Source organism: Onychostruthus taczanowskii, unplaced genomic scaffold, assembly GCF_017590055.1.
Source record: "Onychostruthus taczanowskii isolate IOZ18803 unplaced genomic scaffold, ASM1759005v1 scaffold64, whole genome shotgun sequence".
NCBI classification, from domain to species: Eukaryota; Metazoa; Chordata; class Aves; order Passeriformes; family Passeridae; genus Onychostruthus; species Onychostruthus taczanowskii.
In genome coordinates this window covers 2,828,322-2,855,215 of record NW_024504122.1, presented here as the reverse complement: position 1 = coordinate 2,855,215, position 26,894 = coordinate 2,828,322, and the positions used below count along the sequence as shown (strand labels likewise).

The 26,894-nt window shown below is 41.3% G+C and overlaps 1 protein-coding gene across 3 annotated transcripts in view; it reads left to right on the top strand.

Annotated features, from left to right (window-relative positions):
• The window catches only part of CABIN1 (calcineurin binding protein 1), a 109,787-nt gene extending 83,411 nt beyond the window's left edge, over window positions 1-26,376 (top strand). For 2 of the 3 annotated variants that reach the window (XM_041420353.1, XM_041420352.1), the window contains exons 33-38: window positions 51-689; window positions 1,118-1,192; window positions 10,844-11,135; window positions 22,354-22,518; window positions 24,234-24,460; window positions 24,957-26,376. In XM_041420353.1, the coding sequence (XP_041276287.1) occupies window positions 51-689; window positions 1,118-1,192; window positions 10,844-11,135; window positions 22,354-22,518; window positions 24,234-24,460; window positions 24,957-25,100 (1,542 nt within the window). In that variant the 3' untranslated portion in view covers window positions 25,101-26,376. The remainder of the gene's footprint in view (window positions 1-50; window positions 690-1,117; window positions 1,193-10,843; window positions 11,136-22,353; window positions 22,519-24,233; window positions 24,461-24,956) is intronic. The other variant, XM_041420354.1, reaches the window with a different exon arrangement.
• The last annotated feature ends 518 nt before the right edge of the window (window positions 26,377-26,894 follow it).

Sequence of the window (26,894 nt, the reverse complement as noted above, 5' to 3'; positions counted from 1 at the left end):
ACGCTTTTTGATTTCAATGATAACAGAGAAGAGTGATTTCTTTTATTAAGGTTTCAGAAGATCAGGGTTCCAAGTCTTCTAGCCTTGCTTCAGGAAGGATGACAACAGACGTGTCCAATAAAGCTAGTGCTGAAGAGGGGAAAGATGTGCTTCCCAAAAAGGCAGTTTTGTCAGATGGAGCAGTACATGGTACTGAAAATGGAGTGAAGGAAGTGACCCAGGGACAAATCCCCAATGCTATGGACATATTGGAACAAGAGGACAGGAGTGACAAGGAGATTAAAGAGCTTCCTGGCCCTGGTTCAGCTGAGCCTATGGATCTTGATGGCTATTCCAATGACCCTGAGAAAATTGATTCTTGTAAACGCAGCGAGCCGGAGCGGCTGCAGCCCGGCAGGAGCTCCAAGGACAGGGCTCCCGAGAGCAGGACTCCAGAACTTTCCTTGGAGGAGCTCAGTATCAGCTCAAAACACCAGCAGCAGGCAGCTAAAGGAACAGTTCAAGCAGTACCTACGGAAGAACCTGTCCAGAGGTCAAGCAGGAAGAGGAAATTACTTGAGGATGTGGAGTCTGGAAAAACACTTCTGCTCGATGCTTACCGAGTCTGGCAGCAAGGCCAGAAAGTTATGGCCTATGACCTGGGCAAAATTGAGAAGATCATGTCTGAAACATACATGCTGATCAAACAGGTATTGCATGATTACTTGTCATTTCTCTATGCGGCCTCAGACATGGTTTTAGGATCTAATAGGAATTGCTAAACCTAGCCCTATATTTGTTTAAAACCTGGGGAGATAATCACCTCCCAAAGAACCATTCTCTTGACGAGGCCATTGCTGGGAATAGGGAGTAGGAATTTCTATGTTTTGAAGCTAAATTTCTGAAATTAGTTAAGAGCTGTAGTACCATTTATGTGGTGTTTGTTCAGCTAAATGTTAGTTTGAATTGAGAGAGCTGAGTATTTATCTTTGGGGATGTGCTCCTGAATAACTTAAGGTCAGCATTTTGCTGTAGAACTGCTGCTTCCATGCTCTACGTCCCCATTTCATCTCAATTTAATTAGATTTATAGATGAGCTAAGTAATTATGACTTCATTAGTTGTGGTTCTGTGTTCAGGTGGATGAAGAAGCAGCACTTGAACAGGCAGTCAAGTTTTGCCAGGTGCACATGGGAGCATCAGCACAGAAACAGGTAAGCTCTGAAGCCTCTGAGTGCTGCTTTTGTGAGTCTGTACAGGCAGATATGTTGCTGAGTGTCTGCAGCACCCAGAAACGCCTACCTTCCTTGTATTGGTGCCATCCCAGATAAGTTGGGCTACATCAGTAGGAAGATCACCCCCTTTATTAGTGTCAGTGCTCCTGTTTATGGCAGGCTTGCAGGATAGTTTTCGTGCTCAGAAGCTTTTGGGGAAACCCCAAACAATCTTCAAATTGGAATATTTATGGCATGCTACAATTTCCCTAATGTCCACATCATAGCCCAGCGTTTCACGGATGGTAATTACTTCTCTGTGCTCCCTGAGGGCTCCAAGCTCATCAGCTCTTGCCTTGCTGGCATTGCACTCTGCTCCAGAGATACCAGATTGTTTTCAACAGAGTTAAAGAAAATCTAACTGTTACTCAATTTGCTTTTAGCTTGTAGTTTCTGGGTTTACCCAGCAAGCAGTTATAAGAGCTTTAAATGGATCATTACTTATCAGTCCTTAATGTGATATCAAGGCCAAGAAGAAAACTGGATGAATGACATATTTATTGGTGTTCATTTTGCAGCCCCTAAGTATTTGCTAGATTTGTATTTTCCATAATTTTTGTTCACTTAAAGTGTGCTTTTGTGTAGTGCATCTCTTAGCAGAGTAATAGGAGAGGATGTAAGAGGAAAGGTAGATTTTTTTCTTTATTAGGTTTTCATGGAAGTAACTTTCTCCAATTTATGCCCCTCAGGAAGTCAGTAACATTGTTCCATTGAACTATAGAAATGAACAGAAATGTCAAGAGGAAGTGTTGGCTTGCTTGTAGTCTGGTATTTCAGGTTTTAATTCTTTTTAATAAATAAATGTTAGCTCAGCATGGTAAGGCTTTTTTCAGTTTATTTTGGGGAAAAAATAGACATTATCACACTGTGATTTATGACTTCAAAATAAAAGAATTTGCTAGAAAGCTTCTTTAAAAAGTAATGTTGCTGTTCCTTTTTTGGATGTGTTCTCCTTTTTAAAAAACACTCACCAGATTCCCCTTTATCAACCCAATTCCTGTTGGGCTTTCCTGAAGGTTCTGGGAATGTCACTGCTATTCCAGTTCCTGCAGCAGAGTCACCAGGTACTCAAGCATGTGGCAAAACCTGCACACAAACTGATCTTGAGAATAGACACAATAGGTGAGCTAGTATTTAACAGCACTGGAAGCAATAAGATTTCCTGTTAAATCACTTGAAATAAAACATGCCCCTTCACATGCTGCACTTGGAAGCTTTCCCTTTTAGGAAGCAGTCCCAGCTAACGAGGTTATTACATCCTGCACTCTCATTTTGGTCTGCTTCTAGCAGGATCTTGCAAGCTGTGTGAAGCTGCTCCTACAGCACTGTGAATTAGCGTGGAGACACAGGAATAGCCACTCTTGTAGACATCTGTCTGTTTTCAGCAGCCTGAATCCTGTTTTATTTAAAATTGGCAAGTATTTGCCTTCTGTAAGCAAATGATGTCATGTACAGAGCTGCTGCAGCCGGGGGAAATGCTTTGTTCCTGGATGGTTTGAGTGGGTTTGCAGGGCCTGTGGTTCTTCAGTCACTTAGCCCAAGAAATTGACAGTTAAAAAAAAAAAAAGGCACAAAATCCACCTTGATGTATGTCTTTCTCAGCTGGCTGTTGTATTTTAAAGTTGCAGGCGTTATATGGTTTCTTTATGAAAGTTTTCACTTGCTACTAAAATTAGGCATTACTTAAAATCTGGCTTTTTAACTTTCTTCCAGACCAGTCAGAGTTTGTAACCTAAATATTTACCAGCCATGTTAAAACCTCCTTGTCTGCCTCTCCAGGCACAAGCAGGAAACAGCAGAGCAGTCAGTGAGAGGAACTGGCAGAGTGGGTCCTTACACTTCTGTGAGCACATCTAATCTGATTAATGGCTTGGCAGGGCTGTGACCCTTTGACTTGGTTTCAGAAATCCTCTCGAGTTCTTATGAGTGTTTTGAGCCAGTGGGAGGCACATCACCTACAAAGTCAGCTAAAAACATGGCAAGTGGCTGACAAAGGTTGGCTTCCAGTTTTGCAAAGGCAGAAAAAGTCAGAGCTACAAAACCTTGCCATGATAAGTCCCAGTGCTCCTGGAGGCATGGAGAAATGGGAGTGTTTTCCATTGGGAGATTCCAGAAATTGATATAAAATTGTGTTCTATGTAAGTTGCTGGCACATTTCTTACAGTATTCAGTATTAATATTTTTTTAGTGATAGATTAATCAACTTCAGCACATTTTGGTTCACAATTTATAGAGTGGTGCTGCAACATTTTTAAGTGCTGATATTAATGTTGTTGTGGAGAAAGGTGTGGCCAAAAGGAATTCCTCCAGTTTTTGTCCTTTTCCCTTTAAATTCTTAAGTGTGAATAAGACTTTTGATACACTCCTATCAAATGCCCTGAAATCCAGTGGTGGTGGCTGGGTCTTTAGCAGTCAAGTAACTAAAGTTACGCTGGAGATTAATTGACCTTCTGATCAAGCAGCATTTTGAAGGTTTCTTGTTCTTTTCTTTGATTTTTCTGTCTGAGAATGTTATCTAAAAGATTTGCAGAGATCCTGAAAGCAGTCATCTCAGTTGATCAGAGTTATATTTTTAGTCTTGCCAACTGTGATTTTCATATGAAATTAATGGTCCCTGGAAATGGAGTCCTTGTTGAGGGAGGATGAAAGATTGAGGCAGACTGGTTTGATTTTGAAGTAGCATTGTACTTAAATATCTGTTCCTGAGGACCAGGGAGGGGACATGTTGGCAGAAAGCAGTGCTGAGGATTCTAGATAATTAGAGAATTCCTAATAAGTCTTTCCATTGACTGCCTAAAATTGCTGTTAGGAAATTCTTCATTTTATGCTGTTAAGGGCATATTGACATGGGAAAGTTATTGCAGTACAAGCTAGGGTGAAACTTTGTATTGCACAGAATATTCTATAAATGCATGTGGAGATACTTTAGTTTAACAACCCATCTGTCTTCTGTTTTCCTGCAATCTGAAAAGGTATTTTTATTACTGTGGACTTCATATTAAATTCCTTAATACTAAAAGTACACCTTTCACCAGTGCTGAAAGTTAAGTCAGTTAAAACTCTGTGGTTGTGTGTTGGGATCTAATGTATCACTAATCCTGAGAACTGAATTTATATAAAACAAATACTTTAGAACATTGTATAAATCAACATTGCACACAGGGCTGGATTTAACATCTCTAAAAATACAAGAGTGTTCAGAGGCAAAGTTCCAAAATGCCACTGAGTCTCTGGTCCTGGGTTGTGACCCCTGAGAATTTGGGACTCTGTGTAGAAAGCCCTGGTAACGGGTAGTGTTGTAGGAGCTGAAATTTCTATTGGCTCTTCAAGGTATAGTATATCATCCAAATGTCATGAGAAGGGGCTATTTCAACATTGCTGAGTTATTTAAGACTCACTGCTGCCTTAGCCAAAAAATCCTTGCTCTGGGACCAACTCCATCCCTGAAGTGTCAGGGAGAGAAAGGAAATTTTCAACTGCTCTTTCCTGCTCCATCTGCCAGGCCTTGAGCTCTCCCTGCTTGGTTCTGGCTGCCCAAATCCTGCCTTTCACCTTTTGCTTCACTCACCTCCTCCTCAGGAGCACAGCCCTGGCCACCTTCTCCCCCTGGCTGATGCAAACTCCAGGTGCTTTCCCCATCTCCCTCTCTCAACCTGCAGTCAAAACACATCACAGATTTCAGTGTCAGCTCTAATTAGAAGTGATGCTTCATGAAGCTACCACCAGAATCAAAACAATGACTTTTATTACAAACACAATCAGGTTATGCAAATGAGTCTTTCAGGCTCCTGGCAGGCTGCCAGGGTGATCCCTGATTTTAGAAAGTTTTGCTGCTGCTGTCATAGAAAAGTGTTGTTTTATATAGAAATGCTGTAATATAAAGGTGGTGGTTTAGTGTTCTCCCTGCCCTTCTCTAGTTCCAGAACAGGTAACTGGGGTCTTGTTTTCTTCTTGCTCCAGTGTTTTACCTTCTCCCAGGGCTGGTGATCAGTAGTCTGAATCCACAGCCTCATACTGAAGAATTTTCTGGGGTCGTTGGTGGGTTTGATCTGTGAGGGCTGTGCTGAAATCACACAAGCAAGAAGCTCAGATGGACTCTGGAGCATGGGACCTTACAGTGAGTGTGATATTTCATTTGGAACAGGAAAGCATTTCCTTCTGTGAGTGAAGCTAGAGGGCACTCCCATGGATTTTTCCCCTTCTGCTGTGGAATGCAGTCAGCACTGCAGTGACATGGGCTCTCAGGCATTTTTCTTCAAGGAGAAAACTTGAGAGTGACTTGTTTGAACTGCCTTGTGTGTCTAGAGCGTTTTCTTCTCAAATTCTCACATTAAAAAAAAAACACAAAGCAACAAAACCACCAAGCTGTTCTCTTCAGGAAACAGCTAAAAGCCTTCTGTAAAGGCACTTTGCTGGGAATGGGAGGAGATTAGGAGAATATTAAATAATTAGAAAATAATCATCTTCTACCTCATGTGTTTTCTCCCCCTTTTTGTTCCACCCACATGCTGCTAATTTTCATCTTTTCTTCCTGCACATCAAGACGTCAGAGACTGCTTACAGAAAAAGTTGTTTTTCCTGAGTTGTCTGTATGCTTTATTAATGCAGCAAAGATGACAAGAAAGGAGGGGGAAGGAGGAGGTGGGGATAGGGGGGACAAAAGGACGAGCTCTTTCATGGTCTCCTACCAAAGGGTGACCATTTTGCTCACTGTTGCATTTGCCAGTTGCCATGGCATCCCCCTCTCACTCTATCCTGGAGGTGTATTCTTGATATAATTAACAGCTCTCCTCCTTCTGTCTCCTGCAGAAAGCAATCATTAAGTGAACATGAAGGAAAGAAAAGACACTTTTTATCTTTTACTTTGTATATTAATGTTTTTCATCCTGCTACCTGGTCTCTCTTGGCCCAATAATGATGTTTTTGTGTATGGAAGTGTTGCTGTGATATGGCTGCCTGTGTAGAGCAGGACATTTGAGCCCCAGCTTGCATTTGTGTTTAATGGGGGGTTTAATTCGGCTGGAGTTCAATCTTATGTATGTAAACCTTTGTTATTTTATATATATATAAGTGGTCTTGGGAAATACAAGGTTCTTCAGAATCTTGATCATGGATATTGCTGGTGTTTGTGATGCACCTAGAAGAAAATTCCAAATGAGATTTCTTTCAAATGCTGCTGTAGAGAGATTGAGGGGAGAAAAAAAAAAGAATGGACAGGCATAATTTAATTAAAACACAATACTGAGCAGGAGTTGGAGTGGTAATATTGTGGAATGTGGCCAGCATATTGTTCAGGCAGTTTGTGTGACAGGGGATGTTCTGATGTCCTTTTAAAAAGAAACACCTTTGTGTGAGCTGGGTTCTGACTTCAGTCCCACTAGAGTGCTCAGGCATGGGAGTAATTGAAAAAAAAAAAGGAATCACAAGAAAATGTTATGTAACAGTTGCAGTTCCAGCATCTTTCATTAGGAAACTTTTGTTGGGAAAGCTGTCACTTTCCCTTTCTGGAACATTTGGTTGTTAATTTTTCCCACAGCCACAGAGCAGTGAGCCCTCCCAAAAGCAGGAGTGGGAAGGTTGCTGGAGGATTTCTTTGTTTTTCAAAATGTGTTTTTTAAGAACAGTAAGTATGGTAAAAACAGGCCCTTGGTCAGGTTCTCTGGTTTATGACTACACAGGCTACAAAGTAAAATTTTTCTCATGTTTTATCTAATGCTGGATTTCTTTTAGCTGCTGCTGAAGTGCCTCTCTGGGAAACTGTAGGGAGCTATTTTTTCCAGTAACATCTGTGAAAAAATTCTGCACTTTTGCTGATAATTTTATTGGTGGAAGGCTGTCCCAGTGTTGGATTTCCAGCATTTTCCTTACTTGTTTTTACATCATGGGAAGGGTTTGTCCATCACCTCTGTGAAGCTGAATGAACTCTTTGAGGAGTATGCTGAAATAGTCAAGGTTCTAACAAATAAAGGGACTGATTTTGTAACCTAAGTCAGAAATAGTCACAATTCACACAGGCATCCATCCTAGTTATTCATTTCAATTTCAGCTTTTTGCATTCTTTAAAATGAAAAAGAATTTTTGCTATTTTTTTTTTTAAGAGAATTAAGATATTGGGCTCTTTATGGAAGCAGTGGCTCATCCATGGCACCTCATTTGAGTATTAATAATAAGCCTTAACTGTTTCTTCAGTCCACTTTGATACAAAAGTAGTACTGCGTACCCTTCAGTACCTCATGGGTTTTTTTTTTTAAATCTAGAAGGAAGTCCAGTCTTGACTAGAGGAACCTGTAATTACAATGAAAGACAGCAAGAAACCAGATAAGAATTTTTATCTTAATTCAGTTATATTCACATGTTCTGTAAGTAACATTAAATGATAGAAAATATTCATTTCTTCTTGGTGGCCAAAGGCACTCTGTAATAGTGGTAACAGAGGCACTGAACTGGTGAGATAAACTGGAGAGAGGAAAAGGAGAAGTTCTGAGTCACAACTGACTGAGTTTGGCTTAGTACCACAGCAAAGTAAAATCTAAAAAATAATCTTCTGATGAGAAACCACATAAAACACTGGTGAAGGTTTGTCACTGCCTCTCCATTTCCCACTGTCTGTCTGTGGAAAACAGTCTTTATTGTGCCTTACTGGCGGTTCAGCAGTAGAGCTAGATGAACAAAAGGCTTCTGGTAAATCCCAGGCTGCTGTGGTGAGTTTTTCTGGGTTTGTCTCTCAGCTGGGTGTTAGGAGGTCCTGTGTTTTCCTGGAGATCTGCAGGATGATGAAATGTGAGCAGTGGAGTTAGTGACATTCCCTGAGCTGCCTTTTGTGAGCAGCATCACTTACTGATCTGAGGTGCTGGGATTCTTGTCCCTACACTAAACCCAAAATCTTTGAAAGAACATGTGCCTCACTGTGGTGCTCATTTGGGCTTTGTGCTTACAGCTTTTGGATGGTCTTTAGTTCCTGAGTACAGTAAAAACACACAAAGCAGGTTTAAATCCCTTTTCTTGAGGCTCTGTGAGTTGCAGAGTGCACAGTAACCAACAATGGTTTTTTTAGTGCTTGACTCTGATTTTAAAGAGGGCTTTCTCCTTTTTCTTCCCCTCCCATCCCCTTTTTTGAAAAAACAAAATCAGTGTGAGACTTTTTTGGTTTTCCTCCCAAAGTCTTTGTTTCATTGGGTTGAAAAGAACCTGTCTGTTTACAGCAGTTTGAGACAATTCTTCACCAGGTCACATCTGGAAAATTCCCTTTAAAGTATAAACACAATAATCTTGGTGTTGCTTTCTTTTGTGTAAGGCTGTACTTTTTGACTACACATTAGAATTTTTGGTCATGCTTTTCCTGAATCAGAAGCATCATGTTTGTTTCAGCTTTATTATTTTTTTGTAAATAAAATATTTCAGTTCTCTGGAAAAAGAGCTGGGATGCTTTATCCTGGTGAGGAGAAGAATAATGGAGGATAAAGTTATAGAATTGTGATTTTCAGCAGAAAGGAAGGAACCAGACAAGAGCTACCATTCAAAGTTGCGGCAAGAGAAATTTGGATGAAATGATTGGAAACAAATGTTCACTGGGAAGGTGGTAAAACACTAGAAAGGGGCCTGGAGAGGCTGTTGTGTCTCCTTCCTTGGCAGAATTTGGACTGGGCTGGCCCTGGGCCCCAGTGAGCTGATGGAACTGGGAAGTCAGAGAGACCTCCAGAGGTCCCTTCCAGCAGCAATTATTCCATGGGGTTGCACTCTCTCTAATAATTTTTCATCTGAATACCATCCAGTACTGCTGAGTTACTTTCCAAATGTCCTTTTTTCTGGCTCTGCAAATAGCTGTGCATTTTTTAGAAATCTGAGGTGCAGATCCATTTTTAACATCTATGTACCTAAGCAGTACCTTCGTGTGTTTCTCCAGAAAAAAATACAAGCACAGAAATGTCAGGTTCTACATCACCCATTATGCAAGTTAATGAAGTGCATGGGTGTGAAGGGCTTTCCCTTTAAATCACAGCTGAAAACATTTCCTCAAGTGATCTCACTTTTAGCTGGAGGCTTGCTTCTGCAGTTTCATTTCCCTCAGGTTTGTATGATCCCATTTGTTTTAGTTTTGGAACTGATGCTTTAAGCACCAGAAACTTGCTGCTTTCAGAGGCAGAATAGACCTTTTGTTGATCCAGTGTGGCAGTTGTGACTGTAGCTGTTGGTGGGGTTTTTTTTGGTTTGTTTGGTTGGTTTTTTGTTTTTGGTTTTTTTTTTGTGTACACATAGACTCTGGCAGGTTTTAATTGTATGCTTTTTAGAGATTGATTAATCAAGTTCAGGAACTTCAAAAATACATTCTGCCAATTATTTTTTTTAAGTGTACTTGTGTGCTCTCTACCTTTGAATTTTAAGTATGCATTTTCTCCACCTGAAAGTTCCTCTCTTCTCTCAGTGAAATTCTACTGACTTTTCTGGCTTTGTAATAAATCTTTGGTCTCTAGGACATTAGGGTCCAATTTGATTTGACATTTGACAGCTGAACCCTGTTTCTGTTTCAGACATTCTTACTGTTATCACTATGGTTAAAATGAGGGGGTTTTTCTTGGTAGAGGTATGAGGCAAACAATTAAACATCTGAGAATTCTATCTAACTGCATCTTTTATGGTCCAGTAAATCTCCATTAAATGAAGACTGTAAGGAGTGTAAAATAAATGCTTTCTGTGGCCTCACAAGCAAGAATACTTTATTTGAGTACTGATAAAATTTACAGAGAAGATATTCATTTTATGGGTACTTCTGTGAAGACTGTAAGGAGTGTAAAATAAATGCTTTCTGTGGCCTCACAAGCAATAATACTTTATTTGAGTACTGATAAATTTACAAAGATATTCATTTTATGGGTACTTCTATTCCCTTCTTTGGTGAATTTATGTCCCACTTCTACCTTCTGTCTATGTAATAAATGACACTGCATTCAGTTTTTAGCACTGGCTTTGGAGAAGAGCCCTGCTCTTGGTGCCTCTCTTACCTGTGCACAGGCAGCAGATCTTCCTGAGCCTGGTTCAGCTGGACCTCAGTGTTACCAGTTCTGCACTTGGCAGGAGTTTATGATTTGGAGTTATGCTCATCTCTTATTTCACAAGCGAATACATTTTTCTATTTTCTCCATTTCTTCTCACATCATTCACTAAGAATTATTTCTTGTGATAATTTGCAAAGTCTCTTAAAGCAGTGCAGATCTGTTTTTTCAGGTCAAGCACTTGTCAATGTATTTTTAAATGAAAGAAATATGTTTCTGTTTACAGGAGATTGTAACTCATGCCTAATTACAGAGTTCAGGGAAGTATGTTATGTTGTGAGGGATGTGTTAAATTAAACTTTGTAAATGTGAATAAGTGTTCAAGTGCTGGTTTGATAAACAGACCGTAAAGAACAGAAAAATAATCCATAAAGGAGAAAAGGTTTCTTTAGAATAGTGATTGAGTCATTGTTCTATTATATTCACTTTAAAGAGAGTGTTTTCTGTCCATAAAATGTGCTCTTGCAGTAGTCACTGAAGCAGGCAGCACAGAGGCAGTGCCTTGCAGACTTTTCCTCACTGCTGCCCCTTTTCTGTGCAGGCCACAGGAGAAGCACCCACGACCCCAAAGCACCCGAAGGACAGCCGAGAGAGCTTCTTCCCAGTAGCACCAGCCACACTGCATCCCACCCCAGTGAATCCAGACACTGTGACTCCTGAAAACCTCCTGAGACTGAACGACCTGCATTCCAAATCCAAACCAGCCTCTTCCTCTTCGTCCTCCTCCTCCTCGGCGTGCTCGGTGCCGCCCGCGCAGGAGCCGCAGCGGGAGCCGGAGCAGCCCCGGGGCCAGGGCACTGAGGCTGCCCCCAGCATGGGGGATGCTGCTCGGGGTAAGTCCCGGCCAGGCACATCCTTCTGGCCCCCTCTGATCACTTGCCACGTGCTGAGGTAGTGCCTGAGCTCTGACTCTGTCCCGTTTTCTCATCACCACCCCACGTTCAAAAGGCTACACAGATTTTTGTCTTGGTCCTGAAGTGGAGCTGTGTAATCCATACTTTAATTTATGGGATAGATAAAAGAGTGACCACTCCATGTAACTTGTATGCGAAATCATGAAATAGCAGCCTGAAAATAGTCATCTCTTTTAGAGAATTGAAGTGTCCAGCAGCATTAAAATGAAAATTGTTTTGTTTTCTTCAATGAGTTGAGGTTCCATTTCTTTTAACATTTAAAAATTTTTGAGGTATTTTAAAGTGATTACAATTAAAATAAACTGGTGAGCAGCCTACATCTGTCTTAGAAGAGCTTGATTAACATAATTAGCTGTGCAGATCTCACTGCCCAGCATATATGAGTGTGGAGACACATAACACTGATGAACAAGATTCTGCATGGTCTAGAAAGTTAGCTTATCATCACTATTATGTTTCACATTTCAGAAAAGAAGCATCTGACAGGACCAGAATGTTGAAATGTGTTATTTATAGCCCTGGTGTGGTTATGTGCCAGGTTAGAGCACAGGAAAGAATTGAAGAAGCCAAAGAAATGTTATTTATTCTATAGCATGATTGTGTGATTTGTTGATGACTGTATTATTAATTGGTCCTATACAGTTTTCTAGATGAGGAAAGAATAAATGAGAATGCTGTCATTTGCTTTTTTGCTGTCATGGCAGGCTGGCTCATTAGCAGACAGAAAATCTATATATTGCTGGGCAATACTGATCCACTTTGGGGAGTGAAGTAAGATTAGACCAAATTTCAGACTTGCCTTGGGTGCCCAAAGAGGTGGTTGGCAATATCTGTGGGACACTGAGCATGTTAAGGTGGCACAGCACCTGCCATAGACTGTACTTCTTGCAACTTCAGCAGAAGCACTGTCTGAAAAAGCACCTGCTGCTGCCTGTGCTCACTCCATCTGTTTACAAGCCTGGGCCCAGCACTACTCATGCTTAGACAAGTCATGGGAGCCCAGATAAAGTTATGAATGAGCCACATATAGAACAGGTGTTGTGGAAAATGATGCATGAAGATACAGTGGAGGCTGTGTCCAGGTCTGTGAGACAGGGTGTTCCCTTAGTTTGGAATTGTGACTTTGTAAAGTTTTTGTCTTCATACTTCTTGTATGTCATTTCTTCCTTATGTAATCAGCCTTGTTACTTGAATGCACAGTCTGAATTCATCAGCAGTGAAGAGCAAGTTAGGGAGAAATAGGTTTTCCCAATTTGCTAATCTCTGAGTACAGAACAAAACTGAAATTTAACATCTAGCATCAGCAGTTGTATTGTCTAATTTTCCTTTTTCACAATTCCAGGGAGAGATTGTCTTGGGAAGGGAAAAGAGGAAAGGGGAGTGATGAGGAAGGAATGGCTTAGTCTGTGTGTAAATTACATTTGTTACTGTCCTTGGGAAGCAAAAGCATGGAGTTGCCTGGTGTCATAAGATGTCTTGTCTGGCTTGCTCAGCAGGGAGTGATTTGGGTTTGTGCCTAGACATCAGGGGAGGAAAAACTGAATCCTCTGTGAAGCTGTTATGGACTTACTAAGGAGACTGGTGCAGGAATGACAATGCTGATAAGAGCTCGTGCATTCTTCTGGTTTTCAAACAGAACTCAGGAGCATTTCTGATGTGCTTTCCTCTCTGCAACTCCCCAGGCCACGTCGCAGTGATTGGAACATTTATTTTAATCTTTTGACTTTCTGGGCTTTGTTAAGGTTGTAGAGTTAGATATTGTTCATTTTTCTTTGATGTTTTCTATACATCATTTTGGTTGAGGGAGATGGAAGGGTTAGCTGCCAGAATTACACCCCTGAAACTGAACATCAAGAGGCTCTCTCTCCAAAGCTCAGTGCTGAATGCATGAGTTGTATCTGGCTCTCAGCCCTACCTGACAGGTCATTTCTCTGCCTGAGAGAGACACCAATTACTGCTGTGTCCTTTCTTCCTCTTTTCTTTTTAGTTCTCCTACCTTTGTATCCACCTTCTCTTAAAATGAATTAGTTATAATTCTGTTACAACCTTTTTTCATTTGCCTTCCTTTAGTGCTGTTTGGGTAAAAACTCCTCCCATTTTTGAGTGAACTGTTCCCAACTTTTTTGTCTCATAACCTGTACCTGTACCTACTTATTCGTGTGGAAGTATTACACATCAGAGAGTATTAGCTGCTCTCATTTTCTTTGATTTCACCCAGGAAAATGATTTGTTTTTCCTAGCATTGTTGATGCTATGCCACTCATTTCTGATGTAAATGTTTTCTTGAGATTTTGTCTGGTGCATGACTAATGTTACAGGGCACAGGGTGATGGAGTCCAGCAGCAGAGGGGTGATGGTGGCAGTTTCAGCAAGACACCTTCCTACATTTGGGTGAAAATGTGCTTGGGACTCTTAGCCTTCCTAGCTCAGCCTAACATTTCTCTGGGGAAGCTAAAATAGGACAATTAAGGTAAACTCCCTCCAGCCTGTCACACTGCTGCAGTATTACATGGCTCTAAATTGCTGAAAAATCTTGACATTTTCCTCTTGGCTGTCCTTACTGCAATAATGATTTTTATGAGGAATGAACAGGAAAACATTCACATTTGAGTTCTGATACCAAGAGAAGGTTTTTATACCTGGAATTATTTAAAGTTCTGTGTTTTGCTTAAAGCCAGGTATTTACCATGTTGGAATTAAAATCCAAGTAGAAGACTCCCCACTATTAATTTTTTGTCCATTTAAGGCCTAAGCAGTTCACTGTGAAAGCAAGGTCATGACAAAGCTGTCCAAACTTAAAAATTCAAAGCTAGGGAAGACTGTTCTTTGTGTTGTGCAGAAAAGTGGCACTCCATAAGCCATGGGAATATCCTGCTGTAATTTCAGATGTTTGTGAAATGGGCACAAGAGGGGAAGTAGAGGTGTAAATATAGTTCAGCCTGTAGAACTTTGAGAGTTTCAGAAGCACAAGAAATAAATACAGGAGAGGACAGTTGCATGGAAAGATGAGCAGACTATTGCACAGAGAGCAATGAAGTTAAATTGTTTGAGTGTGTGCAGGCAGCTGCAGAATCCTTGAAAGGCAAATGTTCCAAGTAAAGAGGGTTTTGAAGTGGGAAATCCTAAGAATTCAATAACACTCAGTAGTGTTGGAATGTGACATTTCACTCTGTAGGATAGCTGGGTGCTGGAGTCATAGGAGAGCTTTGAGGTGTAAGGAGCATCTTTTCCCAGAAGTCTGCAACTGACTTTATTTTAGCAGCTGATGCATGACTTTAGGTTCTCAGAAGACTGAGGAGACTGAATGTTTTCCTTAGGCATCACTACAGAGAATGTAAACCATCATTTTGCACTGACAGCATCTCTTGTATTAAAACAGTGCATGGCACAAGGGCCCACCTGGATTCCTTGCAGTTCCTGGATAGCCAGATGTCAGTGGACATCCACAATTCCTGTTCCTGGGTGAAATAATGATGAAATAATTCCTGTTCCTGGTGAAATAATGATGAAATAATTCCTGTCCCTGGGTGAAATGATGAAGCTTGTACTTTGCCATCAGAAGTTGAGCTTAACCTCATACTGGTCTCAGTGGCTCCTGAGTTTGCTTGTCATGGATTTCCAAAGACAAACACAGATATTAACAGCCTGTAGTTCAGTATTTTGACAACTTTCTTCTTACACAGAAGTGTTTGGCCCTGTTGTCCACACCTTATTTTAACTGTGCATTTCAATTCAAATTTTCAGGTACTTTTTAAATGACTATAAATAGTAACAGTCAACTCTCTTAATTGCAGTCAGTGTTTTACCTTGTTTTTTCTGTTGAATTCAAAATTGTGCTGTAGAGCACAGAATTTTCTCAACGGATGACTCAAAAAAAGATGAAACAGAAAAGTTGGGCAGGCCAAGAGCCTGTGGCCTCAAGGTAACTACCTCCAGATTGCAGTTACCTGGCATGAAGCTTCTCTCTTAAATCATGTCTTGTCCTACTCTGTTTTCTTGTGGCACTTGTGTGCATCTTACTTTCACTACGTTCTCCTCAATTTCTAGAGGAGAATGTTCTGGTTTTTGACAGTTGTCTTCCTCATTTCCCAAGGCTTAAAAATTTTACCTAGGATTTCTCCTAGGCTTTAAAAGCTCTTCTGTAACTGCTGGGGTAGAAGCTCCTGCCTGTGAGTGACTGAAGAGTCATCAGTGGGAATCAGCCAGGCTTTCCCCAGTGAGCTCTGCATCACTCTCTGATCTCTTGCTGCTTCAGCCTCCTTGGCTCTGGTGTTCTCACTTCCCCTTGTCTCATCCATGCTTTTTGTGCAGCTTTTTATTTTTCACAATGGGTGCACTCTGAAAACAACTTGGCTGCTGAATGTCAGCAGGGGTTTCCTGTCTGTGAATGATTCCTTAATTCGTTTTTGCAGTGCTCAGACAGTAGCAGTCAGTCATGGCTCTTCCTCTTCCCTTTGTAGAAGTGTGCTGATTTACCTCCTGTCGAAACAAACTCATTCCACAAGATTTTTCAGTACACTTAATGTCTATTTCTGATATCTACACTTCACGTTCCTGAGGTTCTATTTACTCAATCCAGTGTAGTGCAGAAAATCCTTTGACATTAAAACTGTCATAATTCTTATGTTCCTGTGTTGAATCAGTAAGAACAAATAGGGCAGGGGCAGCAGCTGCCCAGCAGAGGCAGGTGAGGTGATGGTTTGAAGCCAGGGTTTAGTGCACCCAGGGCAGGTCTGTGCTCTAGGAGCCTCTCTAACCCTGTGCACTCTTAAATCTCCCTGAAAATCCTGGAGAGCCATTGCCCTGTGGATGTCTTGCACTACTGAAACACATGTTTTGGAGATTTTTGTAAAGGAGCATGGCAGCAATGCTTTACAGTTGCAATATGGTTCAGTTTCACTAGTTTTAGATTGCTGTCAGCAGCATAAAATTTACATATATTCCTGCACAAAGGCAGACTGAAGAGAGATGTAGTTATAAGTCCTCTGCACAGGTATTGTGTTGCTTACAAAGTACTTAGAAAATTGTGGGGTGTCATTACATTCACTTGAGAGATTTTTCTGCCAGCTGCTTTTGCTAATTTCCTTGTGCTTAGCTGGCTGTCAGGGCAAAGGAGGGTGAGATCCTGATGGTAAGGGGAAGCTCTCACAGCTTTTGTTAGGCAGCTCACAGAGGAAATTTCAGAAGCAGGAGACTGCAAGTGACTGTTCCTGTGCACAGGTGCTCTCCAGGTGAAATGTCCTTGCTGAGTCAGATATTAAACAAATATCAGTTAGCTGTGTTTTGATAAAGCCGTTTGAAAGTTGATGTTGTTGAATATCAAACCTGTTGTCTTTTTGATCTAGGCCCATTATTTGTTCTTTTAAAATGAAGTTTTGTTTGAAAAAAAAAAAAAAAAGAGGAGGTTAGGACTGAACTTCAGGGTTTTTCTTTACCCACCTGCATGCCAGGTTTCTGCACCTCTAGGACAGCTGGTGGGGACAGAAAATGGTTTGGACACAGGAATTCTGCTGTCAAACTGGCCCCAGCATGGCTCTTGGAGGGATCTGGGAGTTAGTATGGGCCAGGGACTGTTTCCAGGAAGCATTTTCAAAGCAGCCACCCATTTTAAATTTTAGTCTCATTAATGTTCTGTGGCAGCTGACCTCAGCATTAGGAAGAGTTTTGGGGTATGTCTCATTTGATTGTACAGTACACTCTCCCTGCTCAGGACCTAGTGATAAATATAGCACTGTGCTGTGCTATTGCACTGCAAACTTCTGTTCACCAGGCTGCTTGAATTTCTTTTCCTTCAGGGCCAGTAGAACTTGTGTTCTGCAGCTTTTTGCCTCCAAAATTACTCCGATGCTTAATTTTTAACATACGATTTTGTGTGTCAGCTCTGAATGTAATTTCCTGCATTTGGCATTTCAAGTCAAATACTTCTTTCTACAGCTATATGCACTAAAGGCACTTGGCAGTGCTTTTTTAGAAGTAAATTTAATAGCAGGATATTTGGAATGAATTTAGAGAAAGCAAGGCTACCAAGTGTACCTGCCACATGCTGTGATGAGCTAGGTGAGCACCGCCTCGCTGTCTGCTGTGCTGTGGTACCTCATGGCTGAAGGCTCTGTTGTTTCTGTGTTTCTGCATCTTAACTCTGTTCAGCTGAGCCAACCCCTGTTCCAGTGCTGTCTTTCTGCTGACTTAGTAGCACAGCTCATAAGGAAACTCTGAGCTCCTTCAAATTCAGGCTTTCCATGGCCTTTGCAACTGCCGTGTGGGGAAAAAAGCTGTATTATTTCCCAGCACACTGGAGAGCAGGGCAGATGGAATAGAGAAAGTGAATTGTTTTCACATTAGTATTATTCCTTGGAAATGTGGTAAGATACTTCCTCCACTATGTCAGGGAGCAGAGGATCAGACGCGTTTCCATTGGGTGGAAAAAAAATCAAATATTGCCTGCCTTGTGCAGTAAATGAGTTGTGAACAGCTGTGTGTGCTGTGGGTGGCCACCAGTGCAGAGCAAACCAGTTGTTACTGGGACTAGGAAGAGAAGTGTTTCCTGGAGTCTGGAGGCACACAGAATTCAATCCTTACTCTTTTGCAGCAGTTGGAGGGCAAGGTAGTACAAACCAGCTAAATCCTACTGACGTGTTTTTAGGTTTTTTGTCTTGACACAGGGAGCTGCTGGGGAGGGGGTTTTGCAGAGGGATGAAGGCAAGTGGTGCAAGTGCTTTATTTAAGCACTTGAGGTTGTTGTCTGTTCACTTCTCCTTGTATTTTCTTTTGAAATAATGTTAATATTTTGTCCTGGAGTTCAAAGCTCAGCTCCTTCTTCTTTCCCATGATGAAATGGTGCCTTGTGCATGCACTGTGTGTTGCCTGTATTCTGTAACGTATCTATGCTGTAATACTTCAAACCGCTTCTGTTAGAAACTGGAAAATGTTTTTTCCAGGTGCTAGTCACATTTTCTGGGCTTGTCCTCCAGTTGTAATGTAAGAGATTTAGTGCATGACTGAAGAGTTTTTTCAAACTCCGTGCAAGATGTTTTATAACACTGATGTTAATGCCTCGTACCTGACAGCACGATGAAACCAAATCAGTGAGTGTTCGGTGCAGGGGGACCAGAGCAGCTGCTTACTGCTTACACCAGTACTGCTTTTAAACTTTCCCCACATCTTCCAATTGCCAAGGGATTATTTTTGCCGGCGTTATTTTTGATTTTTATGTACAGCAGAATAGCGGAGCGAGCGGTGTCGGTATAAAAGCGGTTGCAGGGTTGTGTAATCAGCGTGTTGATAGTGAGTGGATGAATGTGTGTGTGCATTCTGTGGCTGAGGAGCTGGGGAGAGGATATTAACTGTGATGAAGTCATGAACCCAGGCGCCCGCTATAGGCATCTGCAAACACTGGTTACCCTGGCAACAAGTGGGAAGAGGTTGGAGAGGAAAGCTGGAGTAGGTTGTTGCATTGAATTGTTTCTTCCTCACTAAAGCAGGGAGATGTTGAAAGGTATGATGTCCCTCTTTCTGTGTCGTGTACTATTTTATATGTATTTAGGCAGCTGTTGGGAAAGGGAAGGCTAAAAAAAATTTCTTGTAATGCAGCTCGATTGGAGAGGAACTTTTCAGTATCAATAGTGACGTGCATTGCAAATCTGTGCTTTTCTCTGTGTGCTTAATTTCTGTGTGGTGTGTTGTGAGAGTGCTAAATGGGTCTCCAGAGCACAGCACCTGCCCCATCCTCAGCCTGGGGACAAGTGTCTCTTGCAAATTGTATCTTCAGGAACTGGTTTGATTTTAAACTGGGTTTGTAGAGCTAATGTTTGAAAACCTGCCAAGACAGTACAAGTACAGGGTAATTCTAAAAGATTTATTAACTGATATTAAATCTGAGCTTCTGAATACCTTCAGAATGTGCTGCACTTATATTCTGGTGTTCTCACACTTGTGCAGAATATTGTGGCTCACGAGTTAGTGGAGTCTTTACCTCCCTGGGGAAAGTTTTTATTAGAAGAACTAGGACATTATGTTCAGGGCTTTAACAGCATCTTCCTCAAAACAAATGTTAAAATATTCTCTTCAGAAATCTGTTTTAGACAAATAACGAGGAGATCCAGCTGTATATTCTTGATTGTCCTTCCTTGTTTTGATCTTTTTGTCTGTAATGAAAAAAGACCAAATATCTATGCAATATATTAAAGTATAAATTATGACATATACACCGAAACAACCAATTCTTGCTATTTTCAAGAAGTCTAAGAAATACTTTGTTTATTAACTTTATTTTTAACTTGGTCACATTGTTTCTATTTAAATTTTTTAAAAATTAAAATTACACAGTCCTGAAGGAATAAAATGTATGATCCAGCCAGGGAATAGAATTCTGTGACTGTATTGAACATCTCTGACAGCAAGGGATTGATTAGCAGTGGTTCTTGATTTCTCTTGTACTGAAAGGCACATTCTAATAGAATGTTATCAAATGTTGTTTCCAGAAGTGCAGTGATAGAAATGCACAGTGTGCTGGACTCCTGCCCTTTCATTTCCATTCACTTCTACATTAAAAATCGCTGTCAGATATTTTATTCAAATATAAATCTAATTTTACTGCACTGTAAAACTGCATCTTCAGAACTTGAAAAAATATATTCTGGAAGTGGAGATGTGTATGACAATGCTGATAGCTCTTGAGAGAGCACAGACTGATACCAGTCTAGTAGCATCTTCCTAGAATTAGACTACTTAAAAGAGCTTTTGTCAGTGGGCCATAATTTAGTTAAAATAAAGTACAGCAAATCACTTTAAGCAATGATACATTTTATAATCAAACAAATATTGTAATCAGCATAAGAAGTAGAGTTTTGTCATTAAATAATAATGCAAATCAGAGCTCTTACTCTGCATTGTGAACTAATAAGTCCCTAATGTAGTTAAGTAGTAGAGTAGATACAAAACTGCTCTCAGTTAGCAATATAGTTGGGGCTGTAGGATTTGCAGTTTGTTTGTATATAGTTCTGTACCTGCTAAGTTAATTACTGGTTTGTATTCTGGGTTAATAAGCGGATAAGAATGATTCTGTTAGTACTTACCCTACTTAAGATGGTGATTCTGGAGGGATGGAGTAAGTTAAGAATGAGTTGACTCTGTCTTGTGGAGTAATCTGAAATCATCATCATCATTTTCATCCTGCTTTTCTTCAGATGTTGTTGTAATGTTTGGTCGAGTGTCTTGTAGCCATGCCAGTGTGGGAGTGCTCTGGGTTCAGCCTGCAGCCTGTGGTCAGCACCAGCAGTGGGGTGGGATCCATGGGGTGGGATCCATGGGGTGGGATGTGGATGTGCTGCCCTGGGGCTGCTCCAGGCACTGTGGGGTTAAATCCCTGTGTGCTGCTGGAAAGGGCAGGCAAGACCCAGGGATCCTTCAGCTGTCCTCGGCTTCTTCAGAAGGGAAACAATGCTTTGGGATTTTCCTACTTGAGATTCCTGCAGTTAAGCCCTTCCTTCTGTGTTGTTCTCAGCTGATTTGGTCTGTTAATACTTGAACAGATGCAAGTATTATTTTCCTACTTCCAGGGCTGTATTTTTAAGTATCCAGAGAGAAATATGCAGGAGAGTGCTGAGAATGAGAAGCACATTCATCTGCATTAGGCTGTTCCATTTTGTGCTGGATAGTGAGTGGAGCAGCTCAGAACAGGAGCTGCCTGTGAACTGTGCTCTAGTGGGTGACCTTTCCTTTTTGAGAGCTATTGGACACTTCTCTGCAAGCAATCTCATTTATCCTAAGGCTTATGTGAGCCTTCAGCTACAAGTCTAGATGATGGGGCTTTTTCTTTACCTATGAAAATTAGTGGATGAAAGAACAGCCTGCTATCCTGAGCTTTTTTCATACAAGTTATTCAAGAACCATAGAAATTATAACTCTTTTAAGAAGTTGCATCTTTCAAACCGCGTAGATCAGACTGTTAAGCTGTGATGTTTTCTGAAGCAGTTTCTGCAAGGGGAACTCTTGTACAGGAGAATATTACCATGGTAAATTCCAAGATCTTCTCTATATTGGTGGAGATGGAGAAGTGTTTTCAACACTTGAGGGGGTGGGAGCAGTTTTCCAATGAAGAAAAGTTAAAATATGTATTCCTTTTTAAGACGTTGCATGGTCAAAATCCCAAATTAATTTAGAGCATTGCCATACAAAGAATTTTAGAGCAAGTGAGACTGTGACTATCCACTGCATGTGCTGGTCCATGATAGCTGCCTGAGCAGCCTTAGCCTGTGGAAATAGGAGGTGACTCAAATTAGACTAGGCAGCCCTTTGTTTTTTTTGAAGAATGTCTTCATTTTTAAGAGAGAATAAGAGCTTGTTTGTGTGTCAATAGCCTTGAAAGGGTCACTGCCCTGCCCCACAAGGGCACTGGCAGCTCTCAGCAGGTCGGTGAAGATGACTCCTCCTGTGTACAACATGCAGCTCAGTGTGTAAGGAAGCTGGTTTTACACTGCACTCGTTTAAAAGCAGGTACAGCTGCTATGTAATAACAAGGCTGTAGACACACATGGATTCTGAGTTGCAGGCATCCCAGGTTCTAGAATAGCAGAAGGTGGGAATTTTAGGCTGATGTATTTACAGTGGATGTATCAGTGAGGAGTGGGCATTCAGTATCACTTGATGTTGGTTTCATGAAAAGTGGATTTGGCCCTGGTATTGGATGTTCACAGTAACGAGTGCTCAGTGCAGCAGGTACCTGTGGCTGGAGATCAGAGAGGGCCCACTGATCACAGCTGCTCCTTCATTAAGGGTGATGGATTTTGTTCTGCACGTGGCAGCTCTTCTCCCAGCCCTCACAGCTCCAAAGGAAATGCTCAGCTCTCTGTTTCTGCAGATGTGCAGAGATGACAAAATGTCAACCTCAATTTTTTTTTCCTCGCTTTTTAAATGACATTTACCTTTTTTTAAGAGTTTGAATTGATGGCACTAAGAAAAAGTTGTTTTTGTCATCTTAACTTGCCAGTATTTAATTTCACTCCATCGTGTTTTGGTTTAGACACAGAGCAAGGGTTCAAAGGACTTTTCTACCTGTTGGTTAGACAGCAAAAAGATTGAGGCTTAGGAGAGAGATCAGGATGTCTCTTAATCTGTGAATTATATTTCATTACTAAAGAGGAAGAAGAGCTTGAAGTGCCTTTGGAGGGGCTTGGATTTCAGCAGCAGGAGTCCCGGCTTTGTCAGCAGATGAAAATGGCTACAGTCGCAGCACCGCCAGAGCCTGTGTGCTGGCACGTGGAGCCCGTGCCCAGCACAAATTCAGGACATGTGTGCACCCCAGGTAGGAGCTTCCTGTGCTTCAGGGCATTCTGAAATGGGGTGGTGAGCTGTGCATCGTCCGTAGGCACTGAGTGGTTGGACACTTGGGGTCGGCGTGCCTCAGTTTCTCTGCCTGCCTTGCAGTCAAGTTTTGCAGAGTTTAGATGCGTTCCTGGCAATGCCTGAGCTTCCTGTCATCCCTCAGTGGGCATTCTGGTTGCTGCATGTCTGGCATGCTAAATAGCGTGGCAGTAAAGGCAAATAAAAAACCTCCAGTACCAGCTTTCGTGCAGTATAGTTCGTGCATCCTTTAAAGCAGAATTTCTCTTTTAATTGAAGTCTTATATGGGGCAGTATGATAACAGTTTGAATTACACTGTTGGGATATTTAGCAGAAGGAAATGGTTTTTCACAAAACTGACTCAGTCTAAGTAAACATAAAAACCAGCATTACAGCAGTTAATGTGTTCTATCTCTCCTCTGCCCTCTTCCCAAGAGAAGAAGTTGGTGTTTTAATTGAAAAAAAATGTAAAACCTGGTATTTCAGGCAAGCATAATCTAGATTTTCATGTTTGGGCTATCTTGTTTTTCCCTATTTGTGAGAGCAGATTATCCTGTGTCTGATTACTGTCTGGAAGGATTGGCTGCCCATGGAGATGGGTCACTGACCTTGATGCAAAGCCATGCCTCATCTGTTGTGGCAGCTCTTACATTCCTGTGTGCTGTTGAGAACATGCAATTCAATTTTACATCCCTTAGTAGTTTGCTCTGCTGCTGCCTGTTTCTAGGCTAGCCTTAGAAAACTGGCATTTTATTTTGCTGTGTGTAAGTGGCCATGTCCATTCCCAATATCTGCCAGAGATGGATTTGACAATACTGAATCTGAAAAAATGTATATGAACTCCTGTCATTATTACCAGACGGAGAAAGGCTCTGGTGTTTCCATTTATATAGTTTCTAAAAAATAATTTGGACTTCATGTGAAGCAGCATTATTAGTAAGAAATCTCTTCTAACAAATACTCAGTTTTTAACATTGCAGAATTGTCACCTATTGGTTATTGTTGTGTATACATAATTTTGTAATGTGATAGTGCCTGGGGAAGGGCTGGATCCTTCTTGTGAGATGTACTCAATAAACACTGTGAGAAAGCTTGCACTGTGGAGGCCCCAAGTGAGACACTGGGGAGGGATGTGGAAATGATGCTGAGCAGTGTGGGAGCCAGGGGCATGAGCACTCCAAGGAGGCAGCATTATGGCAGGGTTTGTAATGGGGAAACTTGACAAGTGTTACCATCTATTTTTCTCTAATTGTTGAGGAGTTGCTCTCTCGGTAGTTGAAGAGACAATGCTGTGGTGGAGGATATGAAGACTCACAAGTAAAGCTGAAGAGCTTTGTTTGTTGCAGTGCAGAGTGCAGAGATGGGAGATGACTGCATCTGACCCAAGTGGGAAGATGGAGTTTGTAGTGGATGTAGATGGCCAGTGCTGCACTACCATTTGTTGTGCTTGGTCAGGTTGAGTTTCTGACATCTAGTAAGATATTTTTTAATTACTACTGGTTTACAGTTGTCATTTTACAATCTTTTTTCTGGTTCTAAGCTTTGGTTATTGCAAGGCTTGAAGAAAGGCCTTTTGAGCCAGCCTTCCATCTAACAATGAACTCCTCCCTCTTCTTTGACATCTGAAATCCTAGATAACTTCCTAACATATTTTTTCCTTGCTGTTTTCTGTTTAGCCTCCAGTTCCAAGCCTGAACTCAGCTCCAGTTCACAGACTTTGGGAAGTCAGCAGAACAAGACAGATGGCACCCGAGTAAAAACTCGCATTCTGCCCAACATGCCAAAGCTTTTCATACCTTCATCTGTCACCAAATTTCCACCTGAGATCACTGTCACTCCACCCACTCCCACCCTCCTTTCTCCAAAGGGCAGCATTTCAGAAGAGACCAAGCAAAAATTAAAGGTAATAAAAGGGAAACAGTAATTTTTAGATTATTGTTTTTATCTTAATTCTCCCCTCAATAAAGTACTTGTATGAAAGAAGCAGCAGTTCATGTTCCCAGTTCATAACCAGAGGTAGATAAGTAGTGGAAGGAGGTGCTAGCTGTTACCAGCAGAGGCCAGTTTTTAAAGGACTGGTAAAGTACTGGCTGTGGGTGAAATGAGAGCTATTCTAGTCCCTATCCCTTTTCTGAGGGATTTGGAAAAAATCACAGAAATGGCTGAGTGACCTAGTGCAGCCATTGCAGCTCTTAGATGAGGGGAAGCTGCCAGAACATTAACTGTGGGGAAGCCTACTGCTAAATGTTATGTGGTTTTACATTAGGGTGACATCTTTTATCAACACAAGGCAGTTATTGAATGTGAAGGAATAGCAACCAGTGGGCTTTTGTCCCTGTGATCATGGGTTTATCCTGACTATTTAGCAATATATTCTCTCTCTCTCTTTTTGGGATCAGTCTGCTATTTTGTCTGCTCAGTCTGCAGCGAATGTAAAGAAGGAGAGCCTTTGTCAGCCAGCTTTGGAAATCTTAGAGACCTCAAGCCAGGAGTCCTCACTGGAAAGTGATACTGATGAAGATGATGACTACATGGACATATGAATGAATTCTGGCCATCATCAACACCAACCACATAACCATTCTTCTTGTTGCCAGCATCTCTGGAAGTTGAAACATCTTCATTGGCATTACTCTCCATTTAATTGGCATCATTGTGTTCTTCACTTTCATTCCCTTTGTTATCACCACAGCCACTTGTATTGCCTTCAGACTCTTCACCATTCTCCCCATCATGGTGCTTGACAGAAAGAATGATTGGTTGTTTACCAGGCAGTTGGTAACTCTGGATCACGCTGTCACCAGGAACTTCAGTAAACACAAGGATGTTTTGAGCTGCAGTTCTTATCTCTCTACTGTTCCTGCTTCTCCAAACCAGAGCCTTGGGAGTTGCTCCAGTAGCTCTTTTCTATGGTGTTTTCCTCCTTTTAGTTGTCTTGTATTTTCCCCCTCTAGCTAAGTTTTTCTCCCAGTAACTCAGCAACCTGATGTCTGTCTAACCATGCCATGGTTAATCCAACAGCTCCTTCTAAGGTGAATGAAGTAGGAAAAATTTGCTGAGCTGGTAGAGATTTTAATTGCATCGAGAAAATCTGTGGCTTTGTCATAGGGCAAGGAGGGTGAGCTGAGGGTCTGTCAGCTCCTTCACACTGCTGAGGGCTTGGTTGGAATTTGACTCTTTCAAATAGACAAAAGAACCAGCTTTTCCAGGCAGACAGAGAGGGTGGTCTCCTGTTTGTGCTCATTTCACACCAATGTATGAGGTCCAGCAAAATTTATCTACCTGAATGTTGGCTTAAAGAACTGATCTTTCCAGAATTGTCTTACAGTCCTTTCTCTTCTAATGCCTTGGACAAGCATTTTGAATTGGGGGCTAGATGATATTTTTATGGTGGTATTGAAAAAAAAAAAAAAAAAACTTGAAAGATTTCAGTACCATTTCAGTAATGTCTGTTTTTTACAGAATGACACGAAAAGGTGTTTTTTATCTATCTGCAGAGGGACTGCTCACAGTTATTTATATGAGAAAATAATGGTAACAAAAATCCTTTTTTTTTTTTTTTTCTACTGAATGTTAACTTTGTAAAATAATGAATGCAAACCATGCAAAAAAACCGACGTCACACACTATATATACACCCGCGTGCGCCCACACACATATATATATGTGTATGTACATATATATATGTCTGTATATGAAAACACAAAATGCATACAGCTTGCAATGTCGGATTTCTTTGTGTTTGGGGGGTTGGTTTTCTGTTAAATGCAGAGCTTTGTATAAACTTTTGGGTTTCTTTTCTAATAAAGTTGAAATGCACTGTTGTCTGTGTTTGTTTGAGGGGGCACGAGGTGCCGTGGTTCTGAAAGAGCACTGCTCCTCTTTCCTTTTATTTTTAGGTAACAAAAAAGGGGTGGGGGACTTGATGGAAACCCCCTTATTTTCTGAGGACTGCCAGAGCTCTTGGGGTGGGTTTGGTGTGTGTGTGACCCAGAACCCAGAGTTGCCAAGGTTGCTGCAGTGGGTTCAGTTCCCCACTGAGATGTGAATTCTTTTTCACCCATCTTGGTGTCTTTGAAAGCTGATGAGCAGCATAAGGGGGGAGACACCACATGGGGAACAGAATCACAGAATGTTTGGCTGGACAAATTTGCATTTGATCCATTATTACAGTGATTGATCTCATTGATAAGAATGATAAATGGACTGTGGATAAAAAGAAGCTGCAGCAAACTTTGTATTGCAAGGTTGTTCTCAAATTCTGGGGGGTTTTGTTTTGGAGAAAACGTGGTTTACAAGGAAGTGAGCATGTCCATTTTGGATGTGTTTGCAACTAT